Genomic DNA, 22,831 nt, shown 5'->3' with positions numbered 1-22,831 from the left:
TTTCCTGCCCATGTAATCAGCCAGTGCATCAGGCTTTCAAGCGATCAGTGCTTCAGTGAGGTCCCCTGCAGGGTCCTTACTGGTGCTGCCAGACATCAGGAAACAGTCCAGCTGGGAAACAGCAGCTCATAAGCAGACAGCCACAAGCAGAGACACCAGCAGATGGAGCTGCCTCATCTCTCAAGGACCCAGAACACAAATTCAGCTTTACCTGCTCTTTTTCTTTAGTGCAAACTACAGTTCAGCAAGTAATCTACCGGTATATCACTGGGGAATGATTCACTCCTTTATTGTTTCAATGCAAGCAGAAATCCTAGTGGGAGCATGGTTACTCAGAGATGTTATTTTATTGACATGGCTTATCTTGTTCAGGGAACCTATGTAAGCAACACTGACAAAGAAAATCTTGATTGACCAGATCAGAAGTATTCATTAGTACCATTTGCTCACCAACATTTTGTGATTATAACTCAGATGAGTTTAGTTCTCCAGAAATTAATAATTAGCCTCTCTTAAGAGTGATTCTGTTTTAGCAGAGGTGACAGTGGTCACGTTCCTGCAGCAAACATTAGTGCCATGGTCTCCACACTGGTACACCAGTACAGAATGGTAGCATCAATTCACAGAATCATGGAACGATTCAGGTTGGAAGGGACGCTAAAGATCATCTAGTTCCAATTCTCCTGCCATGGGCAGGGGCATCTTCTACTGGACCAGGATGCTCAGAGCCCCATTCAGTCTGGCCTTGAACACTTCTAGGGATGAGGCATCCACAACTCCCCAAGGGCACTGCAAGCATTCATGTCTTAAACATAAGATAGACTGGACTAATATCTTTGTGAGCTTCTTTCTGCAATGAATCACTTGAGATACTTGCTTCAGCACCAAGGATGAATTCCCTCCATTAGCTCAGAAAACAGTTTGTATCATTACGTTTCCAGATCCAGACCACCTGAGTTCAGTCAATTTAAAAGGGAGTTAATGGGGAGGGAACCAGCCACCAAGTGCCCTGCTACTTCAGTATTAACATGACAACTGAAGGAAACATATAAAGGATTTCCTCTTGCTTCTCCTGCACTCAATCTTTGCCCTTTTAAGCTGCATTTAGAGTAGTGTATTTGCATAGTGAAAAGCCATTGGACTAGAAGAATTACAGAGGAAGATAATGAACGTTCAAGGAATTTAAAAGAACACCAGATAGTTGCCTAGTTTTTAAATTTTGCATTTTATGGATGTCACATATCTAGTCCATGCTCATTCTCTGTAGTCTGCTAAGTCCATAATCAGCAGGACTGCTTGATGTGCTGCCATGCCAGATACTAAGGATGGGACTCCACTAAACAAACACGTATGATCCAGCTTATGCTGAAACAGACACCTGAACTGGGTCAAATGAAGTGCAACCTAGAAGAGTCTCTACCACCACATCCTTTAAGAGATACAGGATAGCTGGTATACATGTAGACACTTCTGTTGCAGACATGTGAACTGTGGCAGTTTGAACGGCAAATGGGGAGAGACCAGGGTCCCAAGTTGTCAGCAACACCAAGCTTGTGACAGGCAGTAGAGTAGTGCATCTATGTGCACACTCACACATGTTCACACACTGTCTCCGAAGGCTTACTTTGCTCAGAAATCCCCAAATCCCTGTGTGGGTGGGAGTGGGAAACTGATCAGTTGAAAATGCAGAAGTGAACAAATTACAGTGTGACAGTGTAAATGTCAGCTCACAGCAAGAGCAGCAATAGATGCTGAAAAAGTATTTAAAAGAAAGAAATGTAACTGGAGAAATATCTTGTTTCTCTTGGTCCTGACCCAGGAAAAACTGCTTTATACTCTGTGATTGTCACGAAGTCTGATGGGACAAATGCTGCTATCTGCAAACCCATTTAAGTAGAAATGCTCTTGGGTGATTCAGCACAGGGACTTGAGGTATTTTTTGAAAGATGTCATTAGCAGGAATTTGAGAAGTGGGGTGTATAGAAAACAAGGGGGCATGGATTCACTCTGCAGAGCAGTGTGCATTTTGCAGAGCAGAAACCTGTGGGACTGGGTGTGCCATTACTCATCCCCCTGCACTTGTACTGCAGCTCTGACTAACAGCAGGACTCTGTTCAGCTCTGCCACTCCTAATCCTCCTCTCTCTCCAATATGTTTTTAATCCCTCCACATCCCCAAACTGCATCTCATCCCCATTACTCAAGTTAATAAAGTTTCTGTACCTTGGCCTTAGCTCAATATTTTTCTTTGATAATTACAATTTCTAAGCATGGAATAACAGAGCATCTCTATGGAGCAGAGTTCACAGCTGGTTCATGTAAGTTCTTCAGTTCTGAAAGAATGACAAAATTAGACTGGGGCAGGGAACTTCTCATCATGACTTGTATCAAGGAAAAAACAGTCATCCTTCAACACGTTGGTCTATCTGTTTTCCAAAGAGGCTGAATGCTGCTATTGCGGATAACTGCTTCCCTAAGTAACTAGCAGGAGCCAGCTTGGCTGGTCTCTATCTGAGGTAAGATATGGAGGGGCACAGAGAGAAGAAAGGAAAAGTGTTTTCAAATCATCCTATCTGTCCAAGACTCAAAGTGAATGCTCAACATAGTATTGCAAAATAGCAAGTAGATCTTGGGAGCCTCTCTGCAAAGTCCAAAGCAACAGGACCAGCACAGAAAAGAGGCATTTAAAACTAAGGTACACTTAGGAACATGGCCATCCCTGTAGGAATTAACTTCTGTCACTCAGGCACGATCAGAATATTGTAAAACATTATGGAAAACCCCTCCAGTTTGATGTTGATGTTCCACTTGTACTACTAAAAGTGAAAACAAGTCCCAGTAGATGTCAGTAAAGCTACACTGGAGCAAAGCACAGGAAAAGGATCTGCTCCACAGCGTGGAGACACTGCATGGATGGGAAAGGGTGCAGCAGAGAGGTACCTGTGCCCAGGAACCCTACCCTTCCTCAGTGGGGAGAGCACACAGAGAGGCGAGCAGCTTCACACACGGAATTACGGGCAGCACTGGCAGGAGTCACCAGGGAAAGTGCTGCCCAGGGCTGATGTCAAGGCTGTGCTTGACAGCACCCAGTAGCTAAGTAAGGGACGCAGGGAGAAGCATGGACTCCATGGGTGCTTGGGGGCAGGAGTTCCCTCATTCTGAGGCCCAGCATTGCCCTGTCACCTGGCCCAGGAGGCTGACTGAGCTGAGCTGAGCATCACCACCTGATGCTAAATCCTTCTGACAGCAGCAGCCACACGTACCTGTTTCTGCTCACACCACTCGTGTGGGTGATTCCCCTTTCTCCACAGCACACTGGTGGAAGAGATGACCAAATTCAGCCTGATCTTTTATTTTTCACCCTTGACTTGCCTGCTTACACTTCACCGCAGCAAAACCATGCCAATATGAGGGCCCGGGGAACAGCAAACTCCAGTTTAACAGCTCCAGGAAAGGGCAGCCAAGAAAATATATCTAAATTTATGGATGAGGAGGAAGCATAGGGCTTTTCCAAATCCTGGTTCACATTAACTCCCTGCAGCAATCCCGCCTATTACTGGAAAGCACAGTGGAGCTTGTCCAGATCCACTCCAAATACATAGTCAAAAGTCAAACACAACAAAAAGCTGCTAAGGTGTTTGCAGCTCAAGGTCTTCCCTTGTGTGGCTGTGTGCTAGTGTTAGCCTTCCCCCAAAGGGCCTCTGTAAGACATTAAGAAAATAAACCAAGAAATAGTGTGGAGTAAGTCTACAAGAAGAGCAGTGCAATGCAAAGCATTGATGCTCAGGGAAGAAACTCCCTCTTCAGTAGCACCAGGGACACCCAGAAGAGGTGATGTCATGGAGAAGAGCTGCCTGAGAGTGGAGATGGCTAATGTAGGTCACCTCTAGGTGCCTGCTTTTAATCATTCCACTGTAAAGAGCTTGGACTATACTGTGCATCACCTTAACAACAGGTTATAGCCATTGCAGTGCTGTCCTGCAGCACTGCCTTCCCTCCTGCCTGTGCAGTGCCAGCCTGCACACTGCTGTGCCAGTGCAGACCGAGCCCCTGAGCCCACACAGGCAGAGGCTGTCAGGCATGGCAGCACTTCGCAAAAAAGCATCCCTGTCCCCACTGCAGCAGTGGAGACTGTGGATGCTGTTCCAAAACAACAAGGTAAACCAGGCCAGAACAGAGCCCTATTCTTCTGTTCATTTTGCCGCCTTAGCTTGGACTTAAAAGATCACAGACAGCTTAAAACAGAAGTGACCTTTGCTGTTTTTCACTGAAAAAGAGGAGCTGGCAGTGGCATCCAGTGAACAAGAAGAACAGCAAACAAGAAAAGCAGGAGAGGAAAGAGAAACAAATGTCATAATCCCCGAAATGAAGAGGGCCTGATTTTTAGAGAGCTGCACCACCAAGACCAAGAAACTGAGGCCCATTTACAGCCAAGAGTCCCTACTGTTCTGACTTGGCTTGTGCAGCAGTCAGTGTGTAATTTAAACACAAACCTAGGAGCTGGCCCTTAAATAATGTTGTAGCACCAAGAAAAAATGCAAGAGCCTCTTCTGCTGCAGGGCACAGCAGGTTCAGAGGGACTGGTAATGGTGAACCTCTACAGGACTAAGAACATTTCCACACCAATCTCCAGGCCAGGTAAATTCCCAGGGAAAGTGTGGAGCTGCCTGGAAGGACATTGCCTGCTTTGTTCTACAGTATGGTATCGTACTGCACTCACTCCCTATTGTGCTTCCCCTCTCCTTAGCTTCCTGTGATAATTACTGATGCATTTTCCATGCAAGCTGAAACAACAAATTAAGATACTGCACCATTTTAATCTGCTGAAATTAGTTACTGCTGAGCCAAGAACTCGTTTCACCTGCTTCTCATAGCACATGCAAACATGCCTGCGAAAGAGGCCACATTTGCACATGATTGATTTCTAACTTCCCCAAATGTTTGAAGCCACTCAGATTTGTGGTACGAGTCAGCCTGTTCCCAGCCTCAGCTGAGGTCTGGAGCACTGTTCCTTCAGGCCGGGCACTGTTTCCTAAAGTGTCCTGGAAAGGTTATGGAAAGGTTATCTGCTAGGATAATGAGAAAAGGTGGTTGGTGGGTCAAGAGATATTTTGTGGCTCATCAACAGTCACATGTCCAATAAACAGGGGGAATCACTGCTGTAATGACTGGGAAAAGACTCAGTGGGGTTCTCTGAAAGGGAGACCCTGAGTGCTGCCTGCAGACTACTTTAGTTGTGGAGGGACTAGGGAAATACAAAAGGCTGAGGGTTTTTAATGTGACTAAGTGATTTGGAGTTCTCATCTTGAAGTGCCTTGAAGAAGCCTCATTTGAATGATGTAGGTGTTCAGGATTTTAGAAATCCCGTTTGCTTATGGTGTCTCAAACTAGATATACCTGAAACTCTCAGATTGGTGGTTCTTTGATATAAATCAGTTGTATTTTTATCAGGTCTAGTTTTAAAAGACTGCTAAAGATGGCCAGAGCCAGGAGATAACATGCTTTATACTTTTCATGCACTGTTTGCTCTTCCCTGACTGTATGTGTGAAAGGCTTTTGAATGATATGATCAGATACAATTAATTAAATAACACATTAAAGATGTCTCCATTTTTTCTGCAATTCTGACTAAACTTGCAGAACAACTTCTGCTGCTCCGTACTGAGTAAGAACCACAGAAGGCAGCTGAGTCAGTTAGGAATGATTTGCCTTGGGAGATCCATACTGTTCACATCCACCTTCCTGTTCCTAGGTGCACCTTCCACAAGATTTACTTTGTAATGAATCCCCAGATACTGAGGTTAGGTTGACTGGACTAAGATTCCCTGCATTCTTATTCTTGCCTTTCTTTACAATAGGTATATGACATTTGTCTTTTTTCAGGAATTAGGAATCTCCTCAATTACCCAAACCATTCCAAGAGTGACTTCGTAATGCCATTGGCTACATACCACAGATGCATTTCATCAGGTCTTACAGACTTTGTTGAATAATCTCTGCTAAATAGGCAGAAGTCCATAGAAACCCTGTAACTTTACACACCTACGTTCACAGTATGGAACTAAGGCTCTGTGTGCTTTCTTTGATCTGCATGAGGCCTCTCAAATAATCTTCCAAAACATCATTGTAGCCAAACTGAAGACATACAGACTGAACAAGTGGACAATCAAGTGGGTGAAAAAGCGCCTGGGCTGCTAGGGTCAAAGGCCTGTGTTCAGTGGTAAAAAGAGGCTAATACTATTAAATTTTCCTAACAACCTGGATGACAAGACAGAGTGCACTCTCATAAAGTCCATGGATGATTATATACTGGGAATAGTGACTGATACAGTGATGGATATAAGTCATTCACAGGGATTGCAGCGAGCTGGAGAAATGGGCTCAGGGAGACTTCATAAGGGTCACCTAAGGCAAATGTGAAGTCCTGTAGCTCTGCAGAAGACTTTGGAATAGTGGTGGACAGCAAGTTGAAGATGAGCCAGCATGGAAGACCAAAAGCCTGCTAGACAGCAGTAGGTCAAGGAAAGTGGTAATTATTTTTTTTTATTTCAGCGCTTTTGAGGTCATCCCTAGACTAGCATCTCCAGCTGGGGGGCTTTGAGCACAGGAAATATATTCACAAACTGTAGTCAGTCCAGAGGAGGGACACAAATATGACCAGGGTATACAAAGAGGACCAAGGAACCTGGGTTTGAAGGCCTAGGGAAGACTAAAAGGGTATCTAATTTCTATTTACAACCACTTCCTGAGGGTAAAAACACCTGATTTATCTCAGAGATGCACAACAAAAAGCTCATGGGCAATGAACATAAGTTGCATCTAGCAAAATTCCAATTAGGTACTAGGAGAAAAAAAAGCACAATGAAGATGAGAAAACTTTGGAACAGGTAGTACAAAGAGATTGTGAATACCCATTCGTGTAGACATTGAAAAGCATTTGGTTGGACAAGGCTCTGAGGAACCTGACCTAATGTCAAAGTTGAATCTATGTTTGAAATCACCTTTTATTTGAGAGAGGGCTGGGTGATGTCCAGAGATCCTCTCCAGACTAATGTCTTCAGTGATTTTATATAATTTTTTGTATAAAGCAGGAAGGCAGACATGTCTGCTTCAGGGATTCACCAGACCTGACACCTCTGTACGAATTTTAAGTTGCCTACTTTATCACTGTCAACAACTAAGTGGAGCAAAGTTAGAGCAGAAAGAGAAGGAGCGAAAGCATTTTCATGTCTCTCCGATTTCTTACATGCTTCACAGCCTGCCCTGGTACTTTTCTGGGAAAAAGGAAGAAGTGACAATCAATTTTCTCCCTTAGAGCCAAAACTGAGGCTGTTGCCCCTTGCATGAACCCACACAGAGCTGGGAAAGGACTGATGTCATCAGCCCCATAGAGGAAGGAGAAGCACTCCCTCAATGGGAGCTCCCACGGGCGGGCACTGCGAGCCAGCTCCTGCTGCCTCCCAGGCTAATGGCTTTCACACTAAGAGCAATCACCTCATCCCAGTTGGTGGTACCTGGCAGGCTCAGCATCAGCAGGCTGGCTCCAACTGGAAGGGGTCTGAGTCACTTTCACTCTGTGGGGTTAGGATGGATTTGGCAATACAGTAATTTGTAGGACCAAAAAAAAAAAGTAGATGTTAATATTTTAAACTGTTTTTCTGTTCATGTAGGCCCTGGGGCATCCAAAGGGAGGCCTAAGGAAGCTTAAAAGAAGCAATTTATACTTCTTTCCCACATCTCAGCTCTGTGTGTGTGTGTAGGCACACTGCACTCAGAATCCCACTAGCCAATTACTTTCAATTAGTATAGCTCAAGCCTGATCTAACTTGTACTGCTTGTACCTAAGATTTGTTTTTAAATCAACACACTTAAAACAATACTGGCTCAGAAGCTGGGATAATTCAGGCTTCAGGAGGTCTGTTCCTATCTCACTTGAGTAAAATGAATCAGGCCTGCTTAAACAAGGCTTTGTATAACTCTCATTAATCATTTAAACACCATTTACATTGAACTCTCCCACTTTCTTAAGTAGGTGAGCCATGAAACATCAGCATGTTAGAAAAGAGAAACCTGAGGCAAACCCAAAGAACAGGAGGGTGTAAGTGACAAAATGCTACTTCCTACCCTTCTCATATCATGTAGAGATGCAGAGGAGTATATTAGGGTGGGTAAATAAGACTACTCATCCCAGCTTCAACTCTATTACCTCTGACATGATTCCAAGACAGAGTTAACTAACTGGATCCAGGTTACTTCAGCTCCCCAAAGGTCCTCAAAACTCATTTCTGACTACAGCCCCAGCTTGGATTTCCCTTTTCTTTCTGACAGCTACATAAAGAAGTCTAAAACAGTGGCTTGCTTCCTTTGACTCATCCCTTGTGCAAAAGATCAGCAGGATTTCTTTCATTATCTACTGATGTGAAAACAGTGCCAGCTAAATGCCTTTATTTGAGAACATAATAAAGTTTTACTAGTAAGAGGTAAAATCCTCTTGTTTCAACAGGTGGAACTCAAAGACTTTCCAGCGGACTTGACATCTGTGTGCCGTGACACACATTTAACTGAGGAGAATCAGGTAATGTACATTTCATGGCAATACTGTTTTACAGCATCCTTCTGAATGTGGTTTGCTCCTCAGCAGTAGGCATTACCAGGAACTGTCTGAGACATTCAGCTATGACCTATGGCCAAAAGAAAACTATAAAAAATACAGTCTCCTGCTTCCCACTCAGAAGCTTCAATTTTGCATTAATGTGTTCTTTTCTTTCTCTCTGTTAATCAAAGAAACCTTTCCAATTTAGTAAGAAATGTTTGCAGTTCAGTCTAGTTCTGCCAACAAAACCTACATACAGGTCCCAATGCATGATCTGTCACATCACCTGGCCTCTTTTCTTTTTGACTGCTTAGTCCCCTTCAACTTGCCCAGAGAGGAACTAATAAATCTTTACAACACTGGCTTCTTATTATGGTCTTCATCTACCCATCTTCAAAGTTTGAGTTCTTGGTTCCTTCATTCACTTCAATCTAAAAATGTGTCTCCTGGGTTCTCTTCTGTGCTTCTCTCTTCACTAAAAGTTTTTGTGAGTGGCAAAAACACCTGATGAGTTTTCTTGTACAGCAGCATCTATCTCCCCTTCCCTGAAATGCCTTAAGCTCCTCTGCTTTTAAACCCTCTTCATGAAACTGTCTTTGAGCAGGTCCATGCATCCCATTACACCAACCATATTCCCACAAGCCAGGGTCTTACTCCTTGTGTCATGACAGAGAGGAAGAAGCTGCTACACACACTGCTACATATTGCAAGATAAGCAGAGAATGCAGAAATAGCACTGGAAAGTCTGCTCACAAAAAGACCAGCGTTGTGTGAAAAGTAACACGGATGTTTCTCTTTCAAGTACAGTTGAGGATAAACCCAACCTATTGCAAATCATCAAACACTGGAAATTTCTGCATGTTTCAGGCAGAACTAGATAAAAGAGGAGATGAAGGGATGCAGAGAATAACTGGTTGATTGTAAGCACTTGGGAAGCTCCTGTCCCTGTTGGATGGGCAAACAGCCCTTCCAATAGTGTAAAGCAAAGTCAGCACCACACCAGGATGAGATTGCATCCCTCTGGGCATTTGAGCAATCCTGTTGACTGCTGAGTCTCTCAGGGCCTGGGGAGACATGCTGGCTATATCCTCAGCTTTGCTGCTGTCATTTCCCTTTGATGCTGGAAGAGTTATGTTAACCACTCTAGGGGAGAAGAGATCTGTTCTCAGATTACTGCAGAGTTAGCATCTGTGGAGAGGAAAGAAGCTGGTTTACCCTTAAGTTTGTTCATGAAATAAGGAGGATAACAATAGATGGACAAGGCCAGGATCACCTAATGACCACCTGGCTCATGGAAATGAAAAGCCCTCCATAACTGTTAAAACATCACCATTGTTTTAGCTGAATTATAGAAAACTAATGGCATTCTCTAAGTTACCTGAATAATCCAGCACATGATCCATTTTCTCCCTTGAAAAACATTTCTGCAATGAAAAGTTAAATTTCTAAAAGCAATGGAGACTCAGTTCTCAAGTCAGGCAGCTGTGCTTTTGGCTATATTTTTAAATGCTTATGTATAAACTCTAACATTTGTCAGACATCTGACTATTGTATAATAAACACTCTTGTGATATTAATCAGCTCTTCTCATGACAATGCAGAGGTAAAATTTGATTTTCCTAACAGTACTCACCCTGAATATCATCATTGAATGTACAGTATCTGTCGCGGTATTTACTGAGGAGACGAAAAGCGTTAGTATTGCCAAAATCTTCAAACTGGATCAGACAATTCATGCCATATCTGCAAGGTAAAGGGTAATTCAAAATGGATAAAAATATTTACACAACATAGGACAATATATACTATCTTTTACCAGGACAATGTAGCTAGAGACTTTAGCACAGAGATAAAAGTATCATGAGAGAAACGCATCACAGTAACAGCAAACAGGATCACACCCTTCCCAAGGTCCACACATGCAGAAATGTGGAGTCAAGTCACCAGGAACAAACTGTATTCATAACTCAAATGGCTTCTTAATATGCATCCCTATATATATACATCTTTGGACTTTTGGTACAACAAATTTTCAGAGGAGCTTCTCAAAACAAAGCAGATGCTCTTTTGTACTGCAACTGCCATGCTGCAATACAGCAAATCTGACTGCAAAGGCAACACCAGTTAAAGGGACACCACCAAGAGCCCACTTCAACTGCAGGTGGCCAAGAGATTAGAAAAGATCTTCTCATAGAATCCTATGGAGTGAGTGTTTCATGGTGGGACTGAGTGCTTCCTGATGTGCTTTCAGAGCCACACATCTGTGCTTTGGAAATGTTTCTCTCCACTGAGTTGCTTTGCAGGAAACCAGCAGGCAATGACAGCTAGTGACCTGTAGAGTGAAAAAGCAGGAAATATTTGCAAACTTTCCATAACTGTCCAATATTTTCAGGACAAGTGTGCAGTTTATAAATTGGATAATATTCAGACTGCTCCATATCTATACATGCTCAGCACTTTAGGCTGCATTAAAGCTTTCCAAACAAAATCTAAAAGGGCTATAAGTCCTCATTTTTCACACATTAATGTGACAGGGCAGCGAAAGAAGCTCAGGAAACGAGTAATGCAACTATCAGCAAACTCTGGGCTGCAGACAGGTGAAGGGGCTCTAAAATAGCTGCACTCTGTTAGAGACCTGAACCTCTCTGGGACTGTAAGTAGCACACAGGCCGCATCACCTTACATGCCTCCCATTCAGACTTTCCTCCTTTGCCACTGAAATCTGAGGTAAGGACAACCCTCCTTTAGCCTAGAAATTGATACTAGATAAAACATGCTCCATTTGAGAATTATGGCTCTTGCCATGAAAAGGTCTTTTCATGGCACTCACAGTGTGGGCAGTCAGGCTCTCCTGGAAGAGCCTTGAATTTTTTATTATTATTATTTTCCATTTCAAGTATGTCTGTCAATAAGGAGACAAGGATAAGCACATGTATTGTGCTCCTTTATTTGTCCATCATGAGAAACTTGCTTCATAAACCCTCTGCTCTCTAAAAGGGACAAGGGTTGGCTCTTACACTTAGTTCACATTCTCTGTGCTTGCTTTTAGAAAACGACCACAATGGGGAAGAAGTTTTTAGTAGGGCCTTTAGCAACAAGACAAGAGGTAATGTTTTAAACTAAAAGAGGGTAAACTCAGACTAGATATAAGGAAGCAATTTTTTTACAATGAGGGTGGTTAAAAACTGACACAGGTTGCCCAGAAATGTGGTGGATGCCCCATTCCCAGAAACATTCAGGGTGAGGTTGGACTGGGCTCTGAGCAGCCTGGCCTAACTGAAGATCTGGATGCTCCTCTTATTCATCATTTGAATGTGTAAGGAAAACATCGCTAAGAGCGAGATGACACACCACCCAGAACAGCTGCTAATATCTCACAGCAAGGAACTAGCAAATCTTTATGCAACTTCAGTTGCTATAGAAACTATTTTTCAGTCTTATTTATTCATATCACCGAGGAAGTAACGTTACTGACTTGCTTAACAAAATCAGTGATCTCAGCCAGCATTAATGTACGTGTGACCAGCTCTGCAAAGAGCATAGAAGTAGTTGCATGGGTTTCTCTGATTGCTCAAACTTCCAAGAGTAATAACCTGAATGGTTTTTTACCTCTCTTGAGCACAGAATTCTTACCTCACTTCCCATTTCTGGTCTGCAGCACAAGACAGTGCACAAATTACTTTTGCCTATCTTTGTCTTTGATTAGTCTTTATTAAGCAAAGCACAAGAAGAGTACAGTGGCTCATAAACACTTCCTTGTTCTTTCTGCTCCTCAGTATGACAGGACAGTGCTGGAATGTAAGCTCTTCTCACTAAGGTATTTTTTCAAGATTCTTTTCTTTTTCACTGCAATATGTCCACTGAGCTTTTAAAAGTATGTAACTTATTTCTGAGCTTATATGAGCCTTTGCATGATGTGAGAATTAAAGCTTTCATTAATACAGACCACAAATTGGTCATGGCAAGACCTGAAGACTGGATGCTTTAAATGAAAGAACCAAGACTCAGAGTTAAAGATGGGAATCTCAGGATGATGATACTAGTCCTCAAGGACTATCCACCTTATTGGGATTTTGAGAGAACTTTAAAGAACTTGTGCAGCTCAAAGTCACTGAAATTAAACACAACTGGGCAGATGATTTACTGAGTTGTCTTAGAAGTCTACCAGTTAATGCTCAGTGCTTTTTCCTAACTGTCCTTTGGCAGCTGCATGCAATGCTCCATCTTTGGATGACCAGAGAAGACTAAGGACAAACAGCAAGGAGCATGAACAAACCAGCTGCTGGGGCCATGTGCAGTAACATCTTTGTGAGTATCAATGTGATGAGTCAATTCTACAGTCCTTCCTCCACAGCATATCTCAATATTTGTGTGATTCCTTTCATCCCAAAGAAATTCAGAGTGCTCTACAAAGAGTATTTGGGTAGCATCTAAAAGTGAAATGTAGCCAACTTGGGACTGGGGCACCAAACGCCTTTAACATGCAACATTGTTAGGCAAAAGTCCAACTCAGCTGAGAAGGACTTGTCACTGCAAAGGGAAAGGGTGCCCTGCTCCATCCTTTGTGGTCCCCTGTCAGCACACACAGGAATACTTGAAGATGGAATTAAGTACACTGGTCAGTCTTCCTCTATAATAATGTTTTTAAAATGAAAACTGGATTTTGAAAAAACTGATGTTGTAAAATTGTTGTGTTTCTTTGGAAACATTGTATTTCCCGTTAGGAAACCAAAATTAATGAATTATTTTTGGAAGAATCATTTTTAATGAGATAGGTTTTCGTTGAAGTAGGTAAGAAATTTTGCTCTGTTTGATCTGTGACATCTGATATGAATGCAGTCCCAGTTAATACGCACATGCTTGCTGTTTATAGGTGCAGGAAAAAGTCATTGTAAAGTATTTGAAGAAGGATTTCTGAAGATCCCTTCCAAGACATTTAAATATTCTTAAATTTACAGCTAGACTTGAGGCTGGCCCTGCACAGAGATCTTACAAACTCCTGTGGTAGGAAGAGACTCCTGAGGTCAGTCTGCTTGGCTTGTTGCCAGTTCTCATAGATTCTTCCACCTATCCATGTGACTCCTCTCCCAACTTTCAGCTCGGAGACTGAAGGAGATTTTGAAGCCAAGAGCAGCAGGTCACATCAGGACTGAATGTTTTCCAGTCCAGGAAAGGCACAGCCAGCTAAGGTTGGCTCCCTCCAGTAATCTCATCCTGACTGTCAATGACTCATCTTCTCTAGAGCATTCTATCATCATCTTGGCATCTGGGACATGAGTAGTTATACAGCCAGGGTACAACTGCCTTTATCTAAAAGGAAAGCTCAAATGTAGACTGTTAGGATATCAGAATGACAAGGTACAGTGAAACAGAGCAAGTACCATTCTCCAGTTTGGTTTCTTCCATTCCCCATTTCTTTCTCTCCCTTTCAAAACAGAAATATTTCATTTTCTGATTGATTTTGGATTCAAAGTGTTCCCTTTTCTCTTGGGCACGCTGCAATGTGCATTTCTTGGGATCTCTGCAGTTATACGTCTCCTTGTGGAACTGGAGCATGAGTCACTCTTACATGTGCAGGCTGTCGAAAATGATGCTTGGACAGAAGCATTTTTGAAAGAATTCAGACATGCTAAAACTTGTAACTGGTGGCACCACAAGGGCCATTATTTAATACTGTCACAATGTCTTCTGGTTCACTGCTGGCTGCCAGACCACCATCTGGGGGACTCTGTTCTCTGCCATCTCTGGAATTAATTTATCCATTTTACAGAATTGGAAACGAAAAGATATACTTTGTTAGTTCTTACCCATCCAAAAAAAAGTCACTGGTATTCCATATAACAGATTATATTGCTGTCTCATTAGTTTGCACATTTTGTGCCATAATTATGACCCAAATTCTGGCTCTCGTATCTTGCAAAAATCTTCCTGTAAAAAAAGCCTCCTTGGGAAATCCTTTATAGAATGGTCCCATACACTCATTTTAACCCAATCTCCAGCCTTTGCCTAGCAAATCTAGTACAAACAGTACTTCCAATGAAACAATATACTATTGATTAGAATAATAGTACCAGACTGTCACCCTAATGAAGGATGACTCTAGGAGCCGAACACATAAAATATTACACGTCTGTTGTAAAAATTATCACCTGAAAATCTTTATTAAAGAAAGGATCCAATTTCTGGAAAACACACAAACATAGGATTCATGTTTTGTTTATTGTTGTATTGTTGTGCTGATACTGTTACTATCAACCTAGAGCTACTCAGAATCTCTGGGCTTTGTTAAGAGGAAAGATGCTGTTAGTAAAATCTGTATTCCTCACAGAAGATGATACACATTTCTCTTGGATGACCATGTAGAACAAGTGGTGCAACAAAAGTGTGGAACAAAAGAACATGAATCCCAGAAGGAGGCAGATGCTTTCACGATGACATTGCTATTAGCTTCTTTATTCAAAAGACTTCTCAGTTGCCTAAACAATCTCATTATGCAATTTTACCCTTTCATCCTTATTTGCATGTATCTCTTCAAGTTCATCCAGACTCATTATAAGCCATGAGGTCAGAGAGGAAAAAATTCATGAGGCAGCAATTACCACTTGAGAAGCATCTGACCAAAACTGCACAAGTCAGAACTTCAAGGGTGGCCTGAGGACCTGTGCAGCACCTGTGCTGACCAGTATCAAAAGGTCATTTTTTTGGCAATGAGCAGGGATTATAATATAATCCTATATGCGTGAAAAACAAATTATTAGCAAGAAGGTCCAATTCCTTTATGGAAAAAATCACAAGCAGGAAGTTCCAGTCTCTGTCTGAATTTAACATTTAATGACACTGCTTTCAGTCACTCATGATGCAAGGAATCTGCTTTGAGGGGCTGCAACTTCTTCTCATAATCTTAGATAAAACCAGGTAGAGAAGAACCAAATTGTTCTGGCCCTTGTCCTTGAGATCTTCTTATTGCTGCTCAACACACCGGCAACCAAAGTTCTGATTTCCAAGAAAAGTTAAATTTTCTGTAAAGGAGCCCATCATCAGAAAAGTATCATGCTTGGCAAGCAATCGGCATTTAGGAATGGAAAAATAAAGTCCATTCTACCAAGTGAAACAACACTGGCACCTGAATCTGGCCAGTGTCTTGAGGCCAGTCTTACTGTTAAATTGTTAAACATAATCCTTGGCAGGTTTCTAGTCAGACCAACAGTACTCTGCCACACAATTCCTGGCCACACTTTAGGGGTCAATGTAGTCCGGCACATCCTCAAGAGACCAGCTGAGAGCAGCCCTGCAGAGCAGGACTTGGGGTATTGCTGGATGAAGAACTGCATATGAGCCAACAGCCTGTGCTGGCAGCCCAGAGAGCCAACCACGTCCTGGGCTGCACTGAGAGCAACATAAACATAGTCACCATGCTCTGAGCACAGAACCTGCTGTGGATACAGTAAGTTCTACATCAATAAAAGTGATGCTTGAAGCACAGAGATACCAGGAAATCCCACCTTACATTACTGGAAGCTAGGATATATGCCAAGGATTGCTGTTCTTAGTCATATGCCAGGGCATCTGCTATGAACTACTGTTAGAGATAGGAAAAGGGCAAGATCAAGTCAAGACTGATTACAAAGTTCCTGGAAAAACGTCTTGAAAAATCATAGTCAACTTTCATTATATTCTTTACAGCAGAAAAAACTCCCAAACAACTATTTTGCACATCATATCTCATGACTGCTAAGGACTAAGACCAGCACTAATGGCTGCTATGGCCATTCTTGTGTTTTATGCAAAATGGTGTCATCCTGCTTGCAGTGGGCCTGAGGAAGGACTGCAGCTGGAGGTACAAGGCTTCTTAAGGAGTAGGGCATAAGCAGGACATACAACCATCCTAGTGCTGCCCCTCAAATGTAGCTTTGATCTACCTTCTGACAGACAAGAAAGAATGCAGCCTCACCACCTGCCTTCTGCACAAACAGAGCTTCTCCAGCTGTATCCTTCTGAAACTGCTGCAGTAAATCTGGCTTGGGTGGAAAAGCACAGACAGAAACCTTAGAGCAAAGGGCATTTGACATCTGTAACTGCATTACCCCAAGGGATTTGAACACAAGCTAATAAAAGTCCATCACAACAGTGATCTTGTTGCAGCACATCTGGAGTTCAATTATTCCTCAGTAGCAGAAAATCAAGCTAATGAAACTTAAATATTGTTCTTTGACTTAAAATATCCTCCAATGGCTAAAAGCAGATTACAGACGCTGGCTGATGAGATTATCTGACATACAAGCCAGGAAAATGGACAGCTGGTGTGGCTCTTCCCATTAGCATCACTTCTCCCTCATGGATGGTGTCAGAGTCCCTCTGGCCATGGCAGCTGGGGCGGATGGGCAGGGAGAATATTCACCTTGTATTCCCATGAGGGCTGGACTTGGTCTATACCACGAGCCCTGCCAGGGCACCAGTGATGGTGCGCAGGTTTCCTAACAGACACAGAGATGCTGAGGAGTGACCTAGAGTGTTAGCAGTATACATGAGGGCTTTGTTGAGGCCACTGGTGCCTAGAAACTTAAGTCTGATCTTTCAGGATCAATTAAGAAAGTTAACTACCGCATGTGAAGAAATAACATGGGGGCACACGTACTGGTGATTTTTCTCTGAAGAGTGAGTTGTTTCTGAAAAGTGCTGGTGAATTTGTGTTTCACAGCCCTAGAGAACTGCTGAAACAGAGGTGGCTTCTTCTGAAGCAGGTTCTGTTTGCTGGAGAGCACGTGAGACTTGACTTGGTATGTTAGCAGATAAAAGTAATGGGAAGCGATTAGGCTAAAAGAAATCAGGAATAAAACAAGCACAACAAAAAGTAAACTCAGCAGAGCTACTTTCTTTTCCCATTTTGAGAAACTGAATGCTGGATCTCCTGATGCCTCCTGTGCTCTGCCTTATGGCACAGGCTGGTAGAAAGCTTCTGTTTCTGTGGTCACTCTGCTAATAAGCACTGATGGGAAAGGAAAGGGGAGTGAAGTTAGGACAGGTTAACGAGGCTTTTGTGACACAGTTTGCTGGTGTGGGGAACTGCATCTCATAGAGTCTCAGGCTTCATGCTCTGCATCTGCCAGCAAGCGATGGAGGTTGGAGTACAAAACAGAGGTTGGAGCTCCAGGACAGGCCACCCATCAGTATGTCTGGCCCCATGGAGCCACCAATCTGTGCTGTAACTGTATGATGAAAGCTACAGAAGGAGCAAATGGATAAGGACAGATGGGGAACTGGTCTTCAGTTTCTATATCAGTTTAAGAAAAAAAGAAGAAGGAAAGAAGAATTTCCAGAGGTAGTTTTCTTTGAAGGAAAGCCTGGGGACTAATGCATATTGTTGTTGCAGACGCTGGGCTGAAGTCCTTCAGAGACCAGAGAACATACCTCTGCACAGCACATCTCTCATGGTGTTTTGATTTCAACCTTAATTCGCTCATGTACTCAAGACCCAGAAATTCTGTGGTTTATTCTAGTTATGATCCTTGGACACTTTAGGGGAGTATTTACTTCAGTCTACAGAAATGTACCGGTGTAAGAGTAAGACTGAATCGTCCCTTGCCACAGTAACAGCAGAGGGAAAACTGAAGCAATACACTTTTGCATGTGAATCATATTACTCATTGTGAGAAAACAGCAATTTGTCAGGCTGCTTCATTCAGACATAGGTAGGCCTAATGAGCCAAATTTTACACGCAGTTGCCTCCCAAGAGGAGCAAAATGGATAGCTTAGAACTCTTGTTAAAGAGCTCAGTCATTTCACATGTTTTAGGTGAAAGTATTGAATGGAGGTTTAGGCAGCAGGAAAACACAGAAATTTATTCTGTTGTTTCTGAAAGGGTTTTTCTTTTTAAAATTGTCCAGAAGTCACACTTTACTTCAAAATACTTGAAGTGCTAACTCTGAAGCCTCTGATGCAGTCCTTGTTTCATTATTAGGTGGCTATTATGAGACCAGGAGCCCTTTCTACTGTCTTTATGGGTCTCTAGCAATAGAAATTTGACATCTGTTTGATATTATTATCCATTAAATCTTCACTCCCCTGGCTTTTTTTGTGGGCTCTGACACATTCCACTTCAGTGGCAAATGTCCCTTGAGCCAGCAGTGATTTGACAGTGTGGGAGGTACTCCTGCAGAGAAACTGACAAATGGGTTCCAAGAGAAGTTGAAGTGCCCTCAGGAAGCATACAGAATTTCTGCAAGAACTTCAAGGTGAAAAGGAACCCCACAAATTGCAAGGGATTTATGACAGCCCAAAAGATTCCTCCTCAGGTAATTGAATTTGCACATGACATTACAGACTTGCATAAGACATCACACCAGCTCATACTCACAGGTTTCCTCATAAGTGGAAGCAGGCTACAATAAAGCAGTGTGTTCTTGACCTTCTGAGCAATTTCTGCTTCCTTTTGTAACAGAAGTGAGAGCTCCTACTAGGTTGAATCCAGTCATTCCAGTGGAAATTTGAGACCAGAGGAACCTGCTTTACATGAGTCTGCCAAACCCAGGCTGACAGCAGGATTATTCACCATCCCAGAGCTCACAGAGGAATACACTCCAACAATGCTTTAAACTATTCTTGTGGTCAGGATGATAACACATGGTAATGGTTCCTTTTGCTTAAGGATCTTGAAATACTCTACAGATATGAAAGGAGAAGGGCAAGGCAGAATTTCCCAGCTCCACTTTGTTGAGAATTTTTGGGGGGGCTTACTGTGTTCTAACAATTCATCCTGGCTAGGGGAAATGTTAAAGCTGGGACAGGGGCCCCAGGAACTTGATTCTCAGTACTTGAATGAAAGCATTAGACATGACATCACCTCCTCACAAGATAAGAGTTCATTGTTTCATGGTCTTCTCCCTTCAGTGTGGAGATTAGCTCATATAAACTAAACACAGGAAAATAGCAGCCAATCCTTCCTCTCCAATAGCAAGGACAGAAAAGACGAATTGTCTTTCTGGCCCTTTCACTGACATCACAGGAATAGTGGGTGCAATAAGCTTTGCATTTAACACCACAAGCATAAATCTCAGAGCCAAATTTATGACGGCTGAGACCATCATCTGTGTTCTCATTCTATTGTTCCCGTTCTATCATCAACACCAACATTGCAATACCCCTGTGGTCTTCTGCCTAGAAGGAAGTGGTATAGTTTTCCTGAAGGATTAATCAGTGACTACAATTAAAACAAACAGAAAACCCACAAATGAACCCTGATGACTTTTAAATCCTTTCTGCTTATAGACTCTCTTGTGATTTCCTAGTTGTGTTTTACTGGTTTTCTAGGCTCTAAGAATTTTTTCCCAGCAGATCACCCAACAGCATCTAACATAAGGCTACATTGTAATCAAACGGCATTTCAGTCAAGCTGTTTTATCAAAATATAAATGTTTAACAAATATGAAGAAGAACAAACCAGAGCACAAACACAGAATTCTCCTCTCTGCAGTACCTGTAGGTATTTTAACCCAGCAGGCAAGGTAGTATTGTATTAATATTCAGAGATACAGGGGCTATAGCACTGGCTGACAGCAAGTATCTTTACACAGTAGGTGGGCAATTGCAGGTGGGCAGGTCGATGCACTGGCTGGCTGTCACATGGCACATGTCTACTGTGCTGCTGAGCAGCAGAGGAGACGCTCCTCAATAACAGCAGCGCTGGATCGGCACAACACTGCATAGATGCTGAAATGCCCCACGACGCACTCATCCTCCTCAAAACTTGGTCTGTCAGTTGTGACTCTGCATTTCTGCCCCTGTTTCCTGCACCCCTCCACTCACAGCCATCTAGGCAGCCAGGCTGTGTCTAAAGACACACTCAGGGGATGAGTAGTTGCTGCCATCAGACACTGGTCACGATGCCTCCTGCTTCCAGGGAGACAGGATGAACAGTATGCTAGTGACACATGCACCACCCACTCCCTTCCATTTGTGCAGGAACACACACACACTCCAGCAGCCAGCTGGAGACACAGTCAGAGGAAAGATCAAACATAGCTCCTTCAGCTGTGAAGAAAAGACCGTAGCATATACAGAGAGGCAGCAGCCTGGTCATCAGGCACAGACTGGCTCTGCTGCTCCTTATCAGCATCATTTGCTGCTTTAAGAAAGGCAAGAAAAGCAGCTTAGGGGATTGAAGCTTTACAAATATTATTCTTTTTTCCTTAACAGTTGTCTCCACTTTCTTTATTATGGTAACTTCTACAGATAGTCATGGAGATCTTAATATATTTTCTTTTATTTTTCAGAGAAAGGTGCACATACAGGGCTGAGATGATTGTTCTGTTCTTGCCCAATTAAACTCCCTGGTACATCAGAGACACTCTATCCCAGTTAGTAAGAATAGAACTACACAGTTGGTCTGTCCCATCATTAAAAGGAAAATGCTTATAATCCTGGCCTTCTAACTCTACAGACTGAAATGCCATCAGGAAAGTTCCTATTTTAGACAAAGCAACAGACAGGTAGTCTGCAGACTCCACACCATGTGAAGGAACATACCATTTCCATTTAGATGATTTCCATCACAATGGTGAGAACTAGAAACTTCCTTTACAAAATGTAAACAACCCAAAGTTTAGGTTCTGACTATGCTGAATGAGGCTCATAAGTGCATGATGGAGGCCAGATACAGCCCACAGGACATATGTTTGACACCTCTGGCCTATATGGGCAGGAAATGGTTATAAATACTCAGTCCCGTTTCAGTTCTCTGAAGACAAATATTTTTGACACAGAGTGCTCAAGCACAAAGAGTCATTTGCAGACCACCCAGGAGACTTGCATTGGAAATGACCTTCCTTTACTTGGATGATCAATTATACTAATGTTTATTTCACGAGTTGCAACATTTGCTCTCAGATGGAAGCAGCCCAGAGAAGCCATGTGTATAACCCCACTTACTTGTTGGTAACTGCCTGCATAAACTCATCAATCAGTTCGTCGTACTGTTTCCCACGAACCCTCTTGTGTTTCAGTCCAATATAGAGTGGATCACTCAGGAGAGCCTAGGACACAAAGCAATTCTGTTGACATCTTCTCTTCTGCGGATGGATAGAGTTTATGTCCCAACCTACCAAAAATGTTTGTCTGATGTGGTAATAATAATTTTACTTACTATTCAGTGAAGGCCAGCCCACACATCTCTTCGGAAGCAGAAAGTGTTTCCATAGGAAGCTACAGACTATATTTTTGTGTAAATAAAGTGGGAGGGATGTAACATTTCTTGACTGCCATAGGAAATGGAGCTCTGCATTCCCGGAACAGCTCTACCAAAGGCTCTTTGCCAAGGTGCCTCACTACTAGTGAATAAAACTGACCTCGTGTGGGGAGTGCTCACTGTGGATTTAGTTCTTAATTTTGCACTGAGGTTACAAGGAAAGCTCTTAACTGTAAACAGTGCTTTGATCAATGCAGATCACCTCAAGTAGCTTGAAATGTCACATTCCCATGACCTGCACCTACCTTGGACTCACCTCAGTTATCTGGCAGGTGTAAAGGCAAGGTATTTTCATACAACAGATACATTTATTTTTTGGCTCCTAATAGGAACATAAAAACAGGCCATTCCTCCAACCAATCCAGCAGGTGTTGAGTCAGGACCCATAAGCCACCTAAAAGGGACTGGGTCAGCATGGAAATTGCATATATTTGGGGGAAAATTACAGGACAAACAGTGGCAGGAGACAGGTGTGCCAACATTTCTGTGAGTCACTGCAAAGCAACTCTACTTCCCTTCCAATTTCAGGAACTGAACCATCCACATGAGGGGAATGAGCCATCACAAACCTATTGTCCTGCAGTCATACAGCCCTATGTATTGGCAGGTATGCTAGTATCAGATATGCTTTTACAGCCACAGCTGTTTTCCTTTAGAAGAAAAGATGAAAGAGGTTTTCCTCTGAGTTTGACACCTTAGCTCTTCAGGGCCACTAAACAGAAAGGAGACCCACTCGCATTCCTTCACTGATTGCTCCTACAGTACCATGGACTCTGGGACCTCTTCACGGAGCACAAAATTCTCCCACAGACAAGTTGAGAAATGCCAAGCTCAGAAAAAAGTCTGATTTGCTGAAAGCATATGCAACATATTATGGACTGTCAGAAAAACAAGTTGGCAACTGATGCTAAAAATATGACTGCTATATATACTTACTGACTTCTACCTGAGGTTCCTGTGCTACCAACACAGTCACTCTGGCTCACCAGATATCAATA

General features: G+C 42.7%; 1 protein-coding gene across 2 annotated transcripts in view; it reads right to left on the bottom strand.

Moving 5' to 3' along the window:
* The window catches only part of ME3 (malic enzyme 3), a 121,652-nt gene that overhangs the window by 6,758 nt on the left and 92,063 nt on the right, over nt 1–22,831 (bottom strand). Inside the window, exons 6-7 of one of the 2 annotated variants that reach the window (XM_071556202.1) lie at nt 21,518–21,621; nt 10,226–10,335 (exon numbers count right to left, since the gene is read on the bottom strand). In XM_071556202.1, coding sequence (XP_071412303.1) covers nt 10,226–10,335; nt 21,518–21,621 — 214 coding nt within the window. The remainder of the gene's footprint in view (nt 1–10,225; nt 10,336–21,517; nt 21,622–22,831) is intronic. The other variant, XM_071556210.1, reaches the window with a different exon arrangement.

The sequence above is a fragment of the Pithys albifrons genome, chromosome 1 (genome assembly GCF_047495875.1).
Source record: "Pithys albifrons albifrons isolate INPA30051 chromosome 1, PitAlb_v1, whole genome shotgun sequence".
NCBI lineage: Eukaryota > Metazoa > Chordata > Aves > Passeriformes > Thamnophilidae > Pithys > Pithys albifrons.
Note: the sequence above shows the minus strand (reverse complement) of the source record. Positions and strands in the feature narration are given on the sequence as shown.